Source organism: Epinephelus moara, chromosome 14 (assembly GCF_006386435.1).
Source record: "Epinephelus moara isolate mb chromosome 14, YSFRI_EMoa_1.0, whole genome shotgun sequence".
Lineage (NCBI taxonomy): Eukaryota > Metazoa > Chordata > Actinopteri > Perciformes > Serranidae > Epinephelus > Epinephelus moara.
The window spans coordinates 17659570-17675633 of record NC_065519.1 but is presented as its reverse complement, the minus strand read 5'-3'; the positions used below and the strand labels follow the sequence as shown (position 1 = coordinate 17675633).

The 16064-nt window shown below is 43.1% G+C and overlaps 1 protein-coding gene across 3 annotated transcripts in view; it reads right to left on the bottom strand.

Moving 5' to 3' along the window:
• The window catches only part of LOC126401386 (ribosomal protein S6 kinase 2 alpha), an 83478-nt gene that overhangs the window by 11726 nt on the left and 55688 nt on the right, over positions 1–16064 (bottom strand). Inside the window, exons 1-8 of one of the 3 annotated variants that reach the window (XM_050062611.1) lie at positions 13609–13700; positions 12712–12765; positions 9000–9116; positions 8232–8313; positions 4381–4461; positions 4134–4213; positions 3873–3979; positions 1544–1581 (exon numbers count right to left, since the gene is read on the bottom strand). In XM_050062611.1, the coding sequence (XP_049918568.1) occupies positions 1544–1581; positions 3873–3979; positions 4134–4213; positions 4381–4461; positions 8232–8313; positions 9000–9116; positions 12712–12765; positions 13609–13650 (601 nt within the window). In that variant the 5' untranslated portion in view covers positions 13651–13700. Of the gene's footprint in view, positions 1–1543; positions 1582–3872; positions 3980–4133; positions 4214–4380; positions 4462–8231; positions 8314–8999; positions 9117–11411; positions 11910–12711; positions 12766–13608; positions 13701–16064 lie in introns of those variants that run through there. The other 2 variants (XM_050062609.1, XM_050062610.1) reach the window with 2 other exon arrangements.

Here is a 16064-nt window from a genome sequence, read left to right as displayed (position 1 = left end):
GCTCGACCGTGCTGATCCAAGTGTCCTGAAGCCCCGACATAAAAAGTTGTTTGGAAAAATGTCATTTGAACTCTGTTTTTAGCCTCATTGTAGCCTGTAGCTCTAACTGCCTCTCTGTACCCAGCAAAAGCGAAAAGCACGTGAACACACATGAATGCGGTGCCCATGTCTCACGGTCTTGTGCAAGCGCGCACACATGAGTGCGGTGCACAGAGAGGCAGTTAGAGCTGCAGGCTACAATGAGGCTAAAAACAGAGTTCAAATGACGTTTTTCCAAACAACTTTTTATGTCGGGGTGTCAGGACACTTGGATCACTACGGACGAGCAGTATGGAGATATTTTGTGGTTTCAATTATGTCTTTTTGGACGTTTGAATGTAGTTGAGTTGTGTTGCTACCCACTCTCCCCTGGGATCTCTTATGAGGACTCTAAAACTTCACCTGAGCCTCCCTCGGCATATGGGTGAGTAGATAATGGCTGAATTTTCATTTTTTGGTGCACTATCCCTTTAAGCATCACTCATTTATTTTCCGCAACCGCTTATCCTGTTAGGGGTCGCGGAGGGCTGGAGCCTATCCTAGCAGACATTGGGCAAGAGGCAGGGTACACCCTGGACAGGTCACCAGACTATCACAGGGCTGACACATAGAGACAGACAACCATTCACACTCACATTCACACCTACGGCCAAGTTAGAGTCACCAATTAACCTGCTTGTCTTTGGAGTGTGGGAGGAAGCTGGAGTACCTGGAGAAAAACTCACACTGACACAGGAAGAACATGCAAACTCACACCCCGGGGTTCTAAACCTCCACCCATGGTGGAGCAATCCTCTTGCTGTCAGGTGACAATGCTAACCACTGTTTTCCTCTGTTCATTATTTTGCATCTACACAATTTAATGTTAACTATTGTTCACATATTTTATTTTGCTCTTTATGTTAAATTGGGAATGTGCAGGTAATGAGAGTTATGTTTGGCAGAGTGATATATATAAGGTGAGATGCCACTATTGTTGTCGATGATCAGTTGTCCTACATTCTTTTTCGGACATTAAAGTGGATCAAGTTACACAGAGAATCTGTCCCCGTGCTCTTACTTCACCCACAGCCTCACCCTGTGACAGTTAATTCAGTAACTAGTAAGTTTATAGGTAAGACAGGAGAGAAAGAAACCTGCCTCTCAATCTAATAAACACTATTTCACAGCACTTCCTTCTGGTCCATTTCTCCCTCAGTGTGACTTCTTATAATTGCCTCTCTAAAATCTGCGATGGTCACCTTCGGTTCAATGGTAGCAGGACCCGGGAGTAAATAAGTGGTGTGATTATGGATGACGATAGAGGTAGACCGAGAAGATAAAGCGTAATAATTAACTTGTACAGGCCCATATGCATGAGGATATCTGGAGTCAGCGAGATAAGGCTGTCACACCACTGTGAGTAATGAAGGTCATCGAGGTAGAGGAGAGGAAAGTGTGTGGGTGTGATTGTGTGCGTCCCTGATAGAGAGACTGGGTGTGAAGGAAGAAGTAGAAGGCTCACCTGTGAGTTTGATATGTCCCTCTTCATCCAGGAGAATGCTTTAAGAAAGAAACGTCAAATTAATTCACTCATTAAGACATGTCGTACCGCACATTCTGCTTGCAATATAATAATAACCTTTACAATATGATAATAACCGTCCTAGCAGCACTGCACACTATGAGCGAGGGGGTACTGCAGAGGCTGAAGAATGTATATCAACAACTGATGGCAGTAATGCACCATAAAAAGTAGCCACGTCCCAATTAAAATGCGGAAGACAGCTGATGTAAACAAGACAGGGTTCAAAACTTGAAAAGGTTTCGCGAATGTTTAATGAGGCAGGTTTGCAGTCAAAATGTTTGTTCAGCCTGAGGGACACACACGAGGCGTTTTGGTGAGGAATGAGAATTGTTCAAAGTGCAAATTGAAAACTCCACTGGGTCCCTTTAAAGTTCAATACAATGGAATAACTTGTACGATAGCAATGTTTTGTTTTAATTCCAAGCGCTGAACAGAAATGGATTTGCCACAGCCATCTGGGACGCCACAAACAAACACACTGCAACCTACAACTGAAGGCAGCAGTCTGGAAACATGGACAATTAGAAAGCAGAAGCCTACAATGTAAGAAGAGCAGTCAAGGAAACAATAAGGTGCTTACTGCAATGCACAGTTCGGAGGAGGTGATTGGACTGCCTTGTGTAAAACCATGTGACAAATAAACTGATTGTCTGATTAAAAACCTCATCACTGTTAGGCATGGGGAAAAAAATCGATACAGCATGGTATCGTGATATTTTGCGTGGCAATATTGTATCGATACACGGACGCTAAGCATCGATCTTTTACACTATACATTTTTGCAAATACACATTTTGATACAACTTTTTGTACTAGAATAATAAAATCAATTGCTTATTTGGTCCACTAGATGGTGCTGGTGAGGTCAGCAGAGGTCTCAGTCAGCGGCAATTGGCAGGAAGTTCATTAAAACAAAATGGAGCCACCGGAGAAACAAATCAGAAATGCGCAGTCGGTATTTAAATCAAACATCCGGACTTATTTTGGATTTTTTTAACATGGAAGAAAAGAAGGACTTGGATATGACCCATGCGATTTGCAAGCAGTGTCATATGAGAATAAAATACTCTGGGAATACGATGAACATGAGGGCTCACCTCACACGCCACCATCCAGAGATAGCGTTAGCTGCTGACGGCCAAGCTGACACTAAACTCCCTCTACCGAAAAAACCAACCGACACTGGACACACTTAACTTGACAAAACTAACGTTACCTTCCAACTGAGAGAGCGAAGAAAGCAACACAGTCCATGACCTACTTCCTGTGCAAAGATCTGCGTCTATACTGTGTTGCTGAAAACAAAGGCTTTTGTTACATGCTAAAGACACTGGAATCCAGGTATGTGACTCTGTTCTGACGTTTTATCACCGACAGAGCTGTACTGAATTTATACAATGTAAAATGCTATAGGCTTGTGCTAATAACGTTAGCATGTTGTATTTGTTTGGAAACATGTTTAGTATAAGACAGTCGCTTTGTTGGTATACTTTGTGAGTTGTAACGGAGCTAAATTATGTATCGTTATCTTTCTAAATGTTGCAGTTGTCCCTGGTTTTATATGAGAAGAGGAAAAGATCGCTAGCGGCTAAGCTAATTTAATTTAAAATGCCATAGGCTTGTGCTAATAACGTTAGCATGTTGTATTTGTGGGGAAAATGTGTCCAGCAAAAGACAAGTGCTTTGTCTGTGAATGCTGCGAGTTTAAGCTGATTTGTGTACTTGTGTTTGAAACTGTCTCTATTAAGTCATGTTTAATGTGTGTTTAATATGTGTTTAATGTGTGTTTTGAGTCAACTAAACTTTACAGCACTTCACAGAAACCTCCGTCGCCAACCAGTGTTTTGGAGGTGTAACTGCAGAGTGACACAGGCACACCACCGCACAAGTATAAATGCTCACAACGGTGTAGGCTACGGTGTAGGGTCTGCCACACGAGTACAAATCCTGCTTTAGACTACTCCAAATAAAAGCCTCTTCAGAGAGCACTGCAGCACAGATAACAGATTTTCCACAAAGACTACAAGAAAGTTGCAGTTGGGGATTTATGAGATGAGAGTTGGCGTTACAAATGTACAACTGTGCCAAGTTCGAGGAATTTTCTTACTGATGGCCTGTGCAGTCTAAAAATATTGAAGAGAGAGGTTGCTATTGTCTGTCACATGACTGTCCAGATGGCTCTGGATCCAAGACTCATGGTTCATCTTTTGGTTCATCTTTTGTTTACATGTGTTTCTGTGTGTTGAGTGTGTCCATTTGCTCTTACTTTTCAGGCTTGAGGTCCCTATAAATGATGCCCAGGCTATGGAGGTGGTCCAGTCCTAACGCCAGCTCTGCTAGGTAAAACTTCACATCCTCCTCTGTGAACATCACCTGGGAGGCATGAGACACATGAGAAGAGATAATGAATGAATGAAAAAGAATAACATCACAAGAGCGAGACAATGGACAGATCAAGTGCGATAAACGACTGGACCTTTTGGACTCAAGGCTAGCAAAACACCAAAATCCAGTGCATCACTCTCACCTCTTTGGACAGTCTAGTGAAGAGATCGCCTCCTCTGAGAAAGTCCAGGATCAAGTACAACTTCCCTTCAGTCTGGAATGCTACAAACACACACGTTTCACTCAAATATGATTCAACAGTACGTCAGGAAACATTACTGAGGAAAGTTTCTGGGATTTAAAGCAGTAAGACAGGCGTGAAATCGTAGATCCAATATTTCCTAGGTTTGGAAAGTAAAATGAAATAAAAAAGCTTCGGGCTGACTCACCATAGTGCAGTTTGACAACAAATGGGTGGTTGACGTCTGCCAGGATGTCTCTCTCCATCTTGGTTCTCACACGGTCTCTCACTGAAGGATGAACAAGAGCCCAGAGTTAAACGCGGATGTATGAAACTTTAATATTGAAAAGTAGGCTGACAAAGCCCTCCAACAATTTTCACTTTACTCAGTGCGGTCTCGAAACGGCATGGATGAATTAGGTTTGCAAAATTTGGTTTCAGGTTGGCTGCACAATAAAGTCAGGATCAATACTTTGCTGGTTTATAATCGCAGAGGCTGTCGGGGGCCACGCAGAGTGTCAGCGTGGGACTGTGTGGAAGCTGTGCACTCTGAACAGTGAGTAAAGTGAAACCAGTTTATACTCTTACATTCAATTCTCATGCCAACAAAAATAGAATTTAAAGATGAAAAAAAAAAATCTCTACATCTGCACACTGTGAAGTAACCACATCATTGTTGGGGCCCGTGTGCACAAATCTGACACCCCGACGTTTACTGAGAGACCACCTGTACGCAAAGTTAAAAAAAAAAATCCACTGCAAGCTGTGGTCGTGTGCTTACAATCTCTGACTTTATATAGTCCCCCATGAGTTACAGGAAAAGATACACCCTTTTACATGAAACTGAGGGTACTGCCACTTCAAAACAAACATTGAAATCACCACAGAAACCAAAGAGAAAGCTTTTATAAAAACAGTCCAACATGAACTTGAAGCTAAGAAAGCTGCAGCTCTATAAAGGCAATAAATACATGGTTGCAACAAATGTTTGCTCTCATCATCGATGTGAGAAAATAGCTCCTCTCGGCAGAGGAGATACCTGCACAGCAATGCAACTGGACTGGACAGCCACTAAAAAAAGGTTCACAGGCTGAGATCAATGCAAAAAGTCCAATTATTTAGGACAACCCTGCACAAACAATTTTTAAAAAGTGAATTATAACAGCAGCAAATGTTTCAGCACTAACGATACTCCAGGACTGAAACGTTTGCTGCTGTTTTTATTAACTATTTTTAATTATTTTTTGCACTTTGTGCCCCTTTGCTTTTTGTGCATGGATGTCCTAAATAAATTGAAGTGTTTTTTTTTGCATTGATCTCAGTCTGTAAATCTTTTTGTGGCTGTCCAGCCCAGTTGCATTGCTGTGCGGCAGGGGCGATTGCTCTGAGACAATCAAATATGCACTATTGAATTTACATTAAAATAAGAATTTACATTGCATTAAACGTGCGCTAGGATGCGTTTCACATCATGACTATGATGTTCAAACGTCAGCTGATTATCACCAGTTTTCAAACGCGACCTCCCTGTCATACATTCCCATGTCAGCATGGTGGACGCAGAGCCTCCAAGCATTCCTGTGAGATAGCGCTGAGCTAGTCTCGCCACCAGACAATCAGAGATCTCCGCCTTCTGATAGTCTGGAGACACTCCTTTCTTCTTTCTTTTTTTTTTTTTCTTCTCCTTTCTTAAGTGTGTTTAACACACCGGAGAAAACGGCCGGCAACAAAGCAACGCCTTTTGCATTGTTTAAAAGGACACGCCCTCGCGGAAATGTGCGCTCCCCCTTTTCTCGTCTGCAAGGACACAAACACACAGAGAGCTTGAAAATGGATGCCGAGAGATTTAACTCCGTTTTATCAAACGTGTGCTCAGTCCACAAGATTGTGGAAATGAAGGACTTACAGCGACTTGAGCTATTTTGTACTGCTGCACATATTTCTAGTCGGACTATGTTTACGAGCACAAGAGTTCAGCGAGCCACCGAAGGACCGCCCTGCGGATTTACTATTGGTTCTGCAACATAGGGAGTTTTTTTAAACTCTGAAATTTTATCCGCCCATCTAAACACAAAATCAGGGAGAAAGACATCAGTCTTTAGTTAAGCAAAGCGTCTAAAGGCGGGAGAGGACGCTCGGTGTATGCCTGATGATTGGAGGAACTGTCTAAAAGGCGGAACCCCTTTGTGATTGACAGCGCTCCACATTTCGAGCTCAGTCCCATTCGGATATTTGCGAGTGGAGTCTTCTGACAGAGTGCCGTTCCTTATTTCCATAAGCAATATAGCCCATTTTCACTGTTTGTACAGTTCAGTTCAGGTGTTTAAACCCATCTGAAAATCTGTGGTTCTATGGCATGACTGTGGTTGAAAAACGGCTTCAATAAAATGTTCCTTTTATAAGTTACTGCCTCGCTACAATATGACAAATTTTATGATGTAAACTTAAAGTGAGCTTCCCCTGTTTGAAAGACCAGCAGCCGCCACTGGTGTGCAGGTATCTCCTTCTTGGAGAGACCTTTCTTGGTTGTCCATTGTACTGATACACCCACAATAATCTTTTTTGTTGCCCTAAGTAGGTGCAGCTTCACAGCAGGTAGTGAGCAGGGGCCAGACCGTAAGCAGCAGGCATCAGAGAGACACAGTGCCAAACAAGAGTGAATCTGGAGTTGGCTTTTACTTTCACTTTTGCCGTTGAGCGTGTTTACGATCAGTTATTACAATCCTGCATAGTACACCTTTAAAGTGACGACTTCAAATTGCTTATTTGGTTATCAAACTTACTGTGGATTAATTTTTTGACTATCAGCTAATTGTTTCAGCACTTAATAAATACATAAAATTCACTATCATTAATGCAATGATAAGCCTGTTGGTGTGCTTTAGAACAGAGGCCTGTACTACAAAGCCAGTTCAACTTACCCAGGATATCTTTTCCTTATCTGGCTTGACTAACCCTAACATTGGCCATCTGGATAACCGGCACCACAAAGCTGGTTATCAACTAGCTCAGTCAACTCTGGGTTTTCCCATCCAACCACAAGCGCATTCATGTGGAGAAAGTGGGGGTGTTAATTACCGGAGACACCATCAAAACCATAAATGAAGTAGGCTGCTTCATACTATGAGATGAAACGGTACTGAAAGTGTCTGCGACTATGAGACAGTAAAATGTCAGTGGCGTGGGATGTAAATAATACTCTGTAATCTAATAATGGAAAATGTAGAAATATTGAAAATAATATCTAAAAATACACCGTCGGTGGAGACGTGGCAGTAAAGAGTATATTTTACTATTTAGTTGGAAGATGACGAAACTACTCTGAATATATCACATGAAACACTTTAACGTAACGCCAGACTGTTTCTGCTGCTGAAGTAAAGAGTGGAAAAGTAGCCTATAGTTAATGACCGATGACATCTATCTGACCCACATGTAGCATTTATAATAACAGGAGCCAGTTAACAGTGTGTGGATTATTTTTCTCTATTTTCTATATTATCTTTTTTTCCTAGTTCTCATCACACAGATTGTCTGATGTTGTTTTGAGCTGCAGTGATGATATCAGGGTGTAAATTAGCAACACTATCTCCACAGACTAAAATAAACTTTGCAAAACTTTGCAACTTTGCATTAGTGTGCAAACTATCTCTCCGTTTGTTTTAAAACCAGTGGAAGCAGAGCCCTGCAACAATGAAATGATTCTACTGACCTGTAACAACATGTAGGTGAGCTCTTTTTTACCTGAGACTCTGGACTTTTGTCTATGGATACTTTTTTTTTCAGTGATCTGATTGGTCAGAGGACAGGCGTTGACAGGCTGTGATCTGATACCATGAAGTTGCAGTTCAGCATGAGATGTATTCCGGTAAAAAGAGAACCAGCTTCATAGAACTGAAAACCCAGAGTTAACCCTGAAGTCACCTCGCTAACTCCAAATCCTGCGTCATAGTACAGGCCTCAGGTTTACATAGTTAACAGACAGGGGTCAGGAAATTCAAATCTTTTACATCATCCCACTGTAGTGACACCACTCAAGCACATCACAGGCTACTGTACCTTTCAGTGTGGCCTTCTTGAGGACCTTCATGGCGTAGAGCTGGTTGGCATCAGGATGGGTCACCTTTCGCACCAGGAACACCTGCATAAGCAGAACGAAAACCCTCTTACATCAGATCAGAGATTGAGAGTCTGACAAGCGCATTCACAGAAAGATTGCCTTGTTTTTGCAGCTACTAAACCTGCACAAAAAGGATCAGTGTAATTCTCAAAGCACCCACAAACGGGGGAAATCCACCCCTAACTGGATATCAGTGCTCCTGTGCCAAAATTGGCCTCCGTCTATTCAAATGAGCTTCACTGCAAACACAGTCCAAATCACGAAGATCAGCGCTAACAGCTGCACGCAGTAAATTATCAGCGTCTTTAGAGACTTGCTGGTAACTGAGGCGCGCTGACAGACTGGGATATTAAATCAAAAAAACAGTTTATATCTGTCATTTTTAAATTCCTAGTCTGAAGTTTTGAGGAATGTCTCTGCAAGTTTTCTCTCTGCCATTACTCTGCAAAGGCGACATTCATACTTTGCAACATGGATGAAAAAAAAGGCAGATTGCACTCAGCTGCAAAACTTTATAGCCGTGTTTGCTCTGTAATATGACTAGTGCAATATCTTTTGGATCAGACCTTGAGACAGGGCAGATAGCGGGTTGCATATGGTGCGCAATTCATGATAACATCCACAACCGCAATCCACTTTTTGTGACTTCACATCTAAGAGTGCAAAGAACAATATCAGACAGAGCGAGCAGCACAGACAGCAGTTACCTTTCCAAAGGATCCCTGCCCCAACACTTTGAGCAGTTCAAACTGAGAGGCATCAGCCTTCTCCGAGCCCTCCTTGACCACATGGGTGATGTTGATCTCCTTGATGTCTCCATCTTCCTGAAAGGTGCAAAGCAGAGGAATAAAGTTTAATACAGCAGTCAGTCATCGCTGAACAAACGGCTGAAACAAAGAGGACACTATGTTCGAGAAGATTGTGTAAAAGACCTAAAGTGTCAGATTGTTTGCTGTGAAAAAGGAGAAGTTCTCTCACAGAGGTGTCTGTAAATAACACTATATCAAAATCAAATACTTTGGAAAGAGGAAGCACAGAGAAAATTGAGATGTGTGTGTAAGAATGAGTGATAACACCCTGTGGTTCTGGCCAAAGTAGTTTCTGGAAATGATGGCAACTGCAACATCACAAACAGCATCAGCACAGCAGCGGTGCACATTTCAAACAATGCGACATGCCTCCAGCGGTTCCTTTCTACGTTCTCTGTTTATCCAGAGACTTTTAAGACAACGTCTCAGTTTCTTTACAGGGTGGAGCACCGGCACTGCTCACAACTCCACCACATCAACACACATGGCTGACCTGGTGTCAGCCTCACCCACAAAACCCTACAGATATGTATCAAAGCATCAACAATGTCAACAACAACACGTCCCTTTTTAGAGACCGGCTTTTCAGTTCTCTGTACTTGTACTGCCCTGAGTTTCACACCCTGTGAATACAGTGAGCCACAGCGCTACAGTTACCTGCAGGGAGTGTACTAAATTCAACTGATTGGTTGGTGGGGAAACATCTTTGTTTTTTTACTTCAACCCTCGAGGATCACAGATATTTGCAGAAAATTCTCAAAATTTGAGACTGGAAAGTAAAACATCTTTCCTGTTCTTCACTTTGATTAATTGACTTTGTCCTCTGCAGGCACCTTTAACAACAGACAAAACATTTCAGTCTGTAGTCGTGTACATCAGTAGTTCCCAACTGGTTCAGCCTCAGGCTCCAGATTTCTCCTTAGTCATTAGTTCAAGGTCCGCACAGTTCAATAAATTCAGTGTCATACTTGCATTTGAACATGTCCTCGAGCTACTTTGCCATCTCTGTCAAGTAGCTGTCTGTTAGTCGCTCGCTCTACATCAGGAACTGCACTTGAAAATAAAAGTTGTGAGCCAAAAATTCACTGTACTTCAAAATAAACTGCTTTTTTCACTAGCTTGACACGTTCACGAGTCAGTTGCGGTCACCCACAACCCACTTTTGGACTGCGACCCACCAGTTGGGAGCATTTATATAAGTAAAAATATCACATATTTGCTGGGTTAATCTTCTCAAATGTAAAGTTTTGTTGTTTGCTGCTTACTGTTTGTCTTTTTTGGACAGTGGTTAAACAAAATAAGCAATAAAATGCACAATTTTGAGGCTGTAAGTGATGGGCTTTTGTCACTTTTGATATTTTATGGATGAAGTTAGTGCTGAACAATCTGACAGTAGAGCTGCAACGATTAATCGATTAGTTGTCAACTAATAAATTAATCGCCAGTTTATTAGATGACTGAATCGATTAATCTGTTTGAGTATTTTTAGAGAAAGAGACAAAACTTTATGATTCCAGCATCTTAACAATAATATTTCTGACTTCTTTGCTCCGCTGTGACAGTAAAATGAATATTTGAGGTTATGGACAACATAAGACATTTGAGGACGTCATCTGAGGTTGCAGGAATTACCGACTGACATTTTATTGACCGAAAATAATCGACAGATTAACCGTAAATGAAAATAAGTGTCAGTTGCAGCCTTAGTTGATGGATAACTGATGAAAGCCAAACATTTTCTTATTTGCTGCTTTTCTTTATTTCTTATAATTGTTTATTGAATATCTTTTTGTTTCAGACTGTTGTATTGATAAAACGAGCCATGTGAACACATCTTTTTGGGTACTGGGAACTTGTGATGAGCATTTTTCAGTATTTTCTGACATTTTAAAAATAAAGCTGCTGATTAATTCATTTAAAAATAAACATCTGATGAATCAATACTGAAAATGAATTAGCATCAACTTGAAACTAAATCATTTATCTGTTAATCACAAAAAGCCTGATGATTCAGTGATGGAAATGATAAAGTTTCAGCAATACAATGTAAACAGCCACTGCAGCTTGGGTCTCTATTTGACAACAGGAAACCAGAGTTGGTTGAACATGCAGGCTCTCAGCTGCACCCTGTTTCTACACAACCACAGATAACAGCGAGCATCATCTGCACTTTGCAGCGTTAATAGATCCCACTTCCCTGCTTGTTCATTTAAAAATTACCGTGCTTAACAACAACACGGCGCCACTAACAGCTCCCTGGAGACTACTCAGAGTTTATCAAGATGCCAACATGAGGAGGTATCACTTTACCGTCCAGTGGTTCCTCGGCGTAGGTAAAGTGTTAGCAGTGCTGCTGTTGTCTGTTGCAGGTGTCGATCTGCAGCTGTTACCGTGCGCGGGGCTGCCAGCCAGGACTTTGTTCTTTTTGGACAGGTAGAGGCTCAGCAAGCGGCTCAGGTTGAACTTCCTCTTGTCCTTTTCCATCTCAGCATTGCCAACACTTGTGCTTCATCATCCTACCTAAGCCCATAACAAGGCAAACCGTGCTACCTGCCATACATCATCTCAAGTCTCACCTCGGACTCATTTGTGCACTCATGTCAGGATTAACTCTGTGGACATCCAGTAAATATGGAAAAAAATCTCTTCCCTTTATCTATCTCTCTGCTGTAATATTTTATTAACTCTTCATCTTCATTTTCTCCTCTAATATCTCTCCTGTCCTCCCCCTCTCCATTGCTCTCTGTGCAGGTCTGATTAGCCCTGTGTGTCCTCAGTGACTGACTGCAGCTGAAGTGAACTGGAACCAAAGCGGGCAGGAAGGAAGAGCCTGCGCTTATTCTCACAGTCCTGCACCCAACAAGTCCCACACACACATCTGTGGCTGAGAGAGAGAGAGAGAGAGAGAGAGAGAGAGAGAGAGGTGGACTGAAACTGAAACAACAGAAAAAAAAGGAGAGAGGTGCTACGAGAGGTGTTTCTGAAGCCCTGACTGAGAATCATACATGTCACCACATATGTTTCTGTGTTACCAGTGTTTTTTCCTCCAAAGTGGTCTGACCCCAAAACCCAGCTCTATACCACTTCCCTTTACCCACAATTCAACAGAGCAGAAGCTAGAGGACGTGAAGAGGTTTGTACGCAGAGAGAGGATGAGAAGCGTAAAGAAGATTCGGACGACTCACTGCCTGTGGATGACAGAGACTTTCCTGTCTGGGGCCGGGCATGTCCCTCTCTTCCCCCTCATAATAGTCTATTCCTGCTTATCCTGTCTCCTAAAACAGCTCTCACTGGTCCTTAAGTGCTCACTTTATTGCTCTGTGCAGTAAATTTCTTCAGCAAAGGAAGAGAATAGGCTGTTAAATACAGCAGCGCATGAGTCAACTTCTCTCTTAGGTCAGCAGACGTACGCTTCACAAACATCTGATTACACTGCAATGCAGCACACACTCGGAAAAGCTTGATTATAGCAATAGTGGGATTGAAGAATAAAGGGGTGTTGAAATGCAGAGATGTTACTGTGAGCAACATGAAGCCTTAATGTGTCTTTGCTTAGTGAAGGAGAAGCTCTGATGTTTTGCTGCTGTGCAGGAGAAGAGTCAGAGCTTACCTGGGCTCTAAGACTGGCAAAGTCCCTCTCTATCCAGGTGATGTGAGACTGGTTCTGGGAGAGGGGAGGTGGTTGTGTTGGAGGTTAACATGGGTAACAGAGAACACACTTGCATGAAGTAGGTTTCCTCCACATTTACAGAAATATTAAAAGTTTTCTTGCAGGCTCACAAAACACACACTCACAGAGAGGTTTAGAAAAAGGCAGCGTGGTGATGGTTGCCTCACTAATGACAGGAAACTTCTCTTCCCTCCTAGTTCTCACTTCCTCTTTTCTAGAGCTGATCGCACTCTCTTTCTTCTCGATATTTTAAATATATTTCTGCTCGCAGTTTCCCAGAACGACTGCTGCTCATTTCAAACTCATTTGACTGATCACACACGAATGTGCCGGCAATATATAGAATGTAAATTATCCAGGGATGAGTGAGCGCAGACGCTCGGGACTCATTTGACAGTTTAATGGTGTCATTTTAAACACAGTGCTAGACGGTGTTAAACTGAAATTAATTTACAGCTTTCGGATTTACTACAATGGCCTCAGTGAAGTGTTTCAGTGTTATTGTTTTGAGTATTTAGTGCAAAATGCAAAGGCTGAACACTAGCACTGCCTTGAAAATGGACTCCACGTGCAAAATGAAAAGCGTTTAAGTGAGCCAGCACAACTAACCATTTACAAAGTGTTTTAGCGTTAGAGGAGGTGGAAGATAAACACGTCCTCCTGCCTTTCCTCCTGCTTCACAGCTGAGGAGACGGCAGCTTAGCAACATATCCACCCGCACAAAGGAAACCCCTTCCTCTCCTCTCAAAACACCACACCACACATACAGCTGACTGAAGATTACATCAGCTGGAGGTTAATGAACAACATTTTTTTTTAAAAAAAGTGGCCACTTGCCTCTCGTGTGCGGGTTTTGGTGCGGAATAAGAGCCTCCACATGTCCAGATATTTCCATGTCACTGGTGTCAGTGAGTCTCTGTGACACTCACGGTCTTACAAATACACAGCCTCTGTGTCAGAGTTAGCTCACACTTTCTGTATGCAATACCACAATGACAGATATAATCTGCACACAGGCTCACGAAACTAGGAAGTGAAGTGAAGTTGTAAAAATTAATATGAGCAACAGGTTGTTTTGTTGGGGATAGAGTAGGAAATAGTGACAGAGCTGCGTGAAGTGGCTCTTAGGGAGCGTTTTCTCAGGGATTTTTGCTTTTTTTGAATTCTGAGACAGGAAACAGATGAGAGCAGGGGGATGACATGCAGCAAAGGGCCCGGGCCAAACAAACATGGGCTGCTGTAAGGACTCAGCCTTAATGTTACACGCTCTACCACGGAGCTACCGAGCACTTAGGGAAGCGTTTTCTCAACGGTGGAAAAAACACAGGAGGAAGACGGGGAAAAGACACAGTCGCAGGAGCAAAGAGCAGTTCCAGACACGTCTACTAACCTACTTTACACACTTTGATGTGAAGTTGAACAAAACAGAGATTCACTTTGCATAATAAGGCACTCTATATGATTACACAAGCTTCTGTTGGCAACGATAGGAGCTCCCAGAGAAGGAGAGGAAATTGATTTGAATGCTAATGCACGCTTGTCAGGAATCTGAGAGATTTTTGAGAAAAGGGCAGTTTGCATTTCCTTAGGAGTCTCATCTGGCTAAACTAAATGCGCTGGCTGTAATTAGAGTCGGCACTTAAGTAACTTGTGTCTCTCTCTTACAGCAAGGAAGCAGATGTATGTGGTGTAATAGTCTCTGATAAACACAAGGGGCCAGTGCAGGGCTACAGCCAGGCCAGCGCTCCAAACAAGAGTGCCATGACAGAGGAGCTGTAGCCAAGTAAGGGCATGTTCACATTGTGAGCTCATGCCTCCTCCAAATCTCACTGTTGGGTCTGACATTAATTACAAGCAAGGGAGGCAAAAAGTGGGGCCCAGGGGGAGCTACGGGAGGTGACAGAGACCGGACTGCTGTTACAAACCGTCCAAGCACAGCAGCAAAGGTCACACAGGTTTAAGCAACAGCCAGCGCTTGTCAAAGTGTTTTGGAGCCCTAACCTGCTTCGTATGACAATAAAGGTTCGAAAGAGGGACACATAAACTGGACAGGATGTGGTAAAAGAGAAAAAAAACAGACAAAATGAGAGAAAGCATTGTCATCATGGCGTGAACAGTAGCGAAAAAGATCATTTAGACAGCGAGCGAGCTGAAAAACACAAGACAATTACAGTATTCGTCTCACTGGAGCCTCTCCTCTTTCCAGGAAGAGGGAACAGCAGCAGCACCTGCACGTTCTCAAATCTATGACAGCTCTGACTGTTGGAACGGAGAGGAGGAGAAAAAATGAGAAAGTCCAGAGTGGGAGACAGCAGAAACGACTAGTGTACATGGAGGGAGACAGGGCAGTCTAAACATCCATCCAACCGACCGTGGTTCAGTCTCATTACTATGAAAACAAATATCCTACACTAGACTCTGTCTGCCTGAGTGCACACACACACAGACACACAGACACACACAGAGGGAGCAACACACTGCATAGGTACACTGCAGCATTACCTTGACTATGACTAAGATTTTGTGATTACATAATTAGAACTAAGACTCTTGAAAATACTGTAGGCAGTATATCAAAAATAAATCCACTATGAGAAAATGCATGATATTTTTACAGCTTTCTAATCACCTTGTCCAGTAGCTTTATTAATGATTGATACATTTAATATACATTTATAATCAACACTCTGACTGGAGGTTACTGGCAGATCTGAATCAGCATCCCATCTGAGATCGCCTCTACTACCCTCAGACCAGACCTCATGCCTTGGTCCTCCTCGCTGTGCCTCATCTACATCACTGAGCTCACTGTGCTCTGGGAGGATGCTGTGGAGGAGGCCTATGATCGCAAGAGCCTTAAGTACGATGAGCTGGCAGCAAATACTGAGCAACACCTGGAAAGCGAAGGTTGGCCCAGTAGAAGCAGGCTGCAGAGGCTTCGTAGGCAAGTCACCAGAAAAGAAGAAAATGGGAACTCAAGGCCAAGCCCAGTGTCAGGCCATCAAAGCCCTCTCTGGCGCAGCTGAACAGGCAAGCCGGTGGCTATGGATCAAGAGGAAAGACACCACTTGGGCGCTGAAATACCGCCAACAACAGCAGGGTTCAAGAGAGTAAAAGCAGAGGGGGGCACACCTGGGATCCCGGCCAGGTGGTGCCGATGAGGCCTCTGGAGGTGTCGTGGGCCTATCATCGAAACACCAGTGAAGGAGGGTACCAACCTGATGACCCCAATGAAGCTTTTACCCCCCCCCCCCCCCCCCCCCCCCCACCCCCCCCCCCCCCACCCCCCCCGC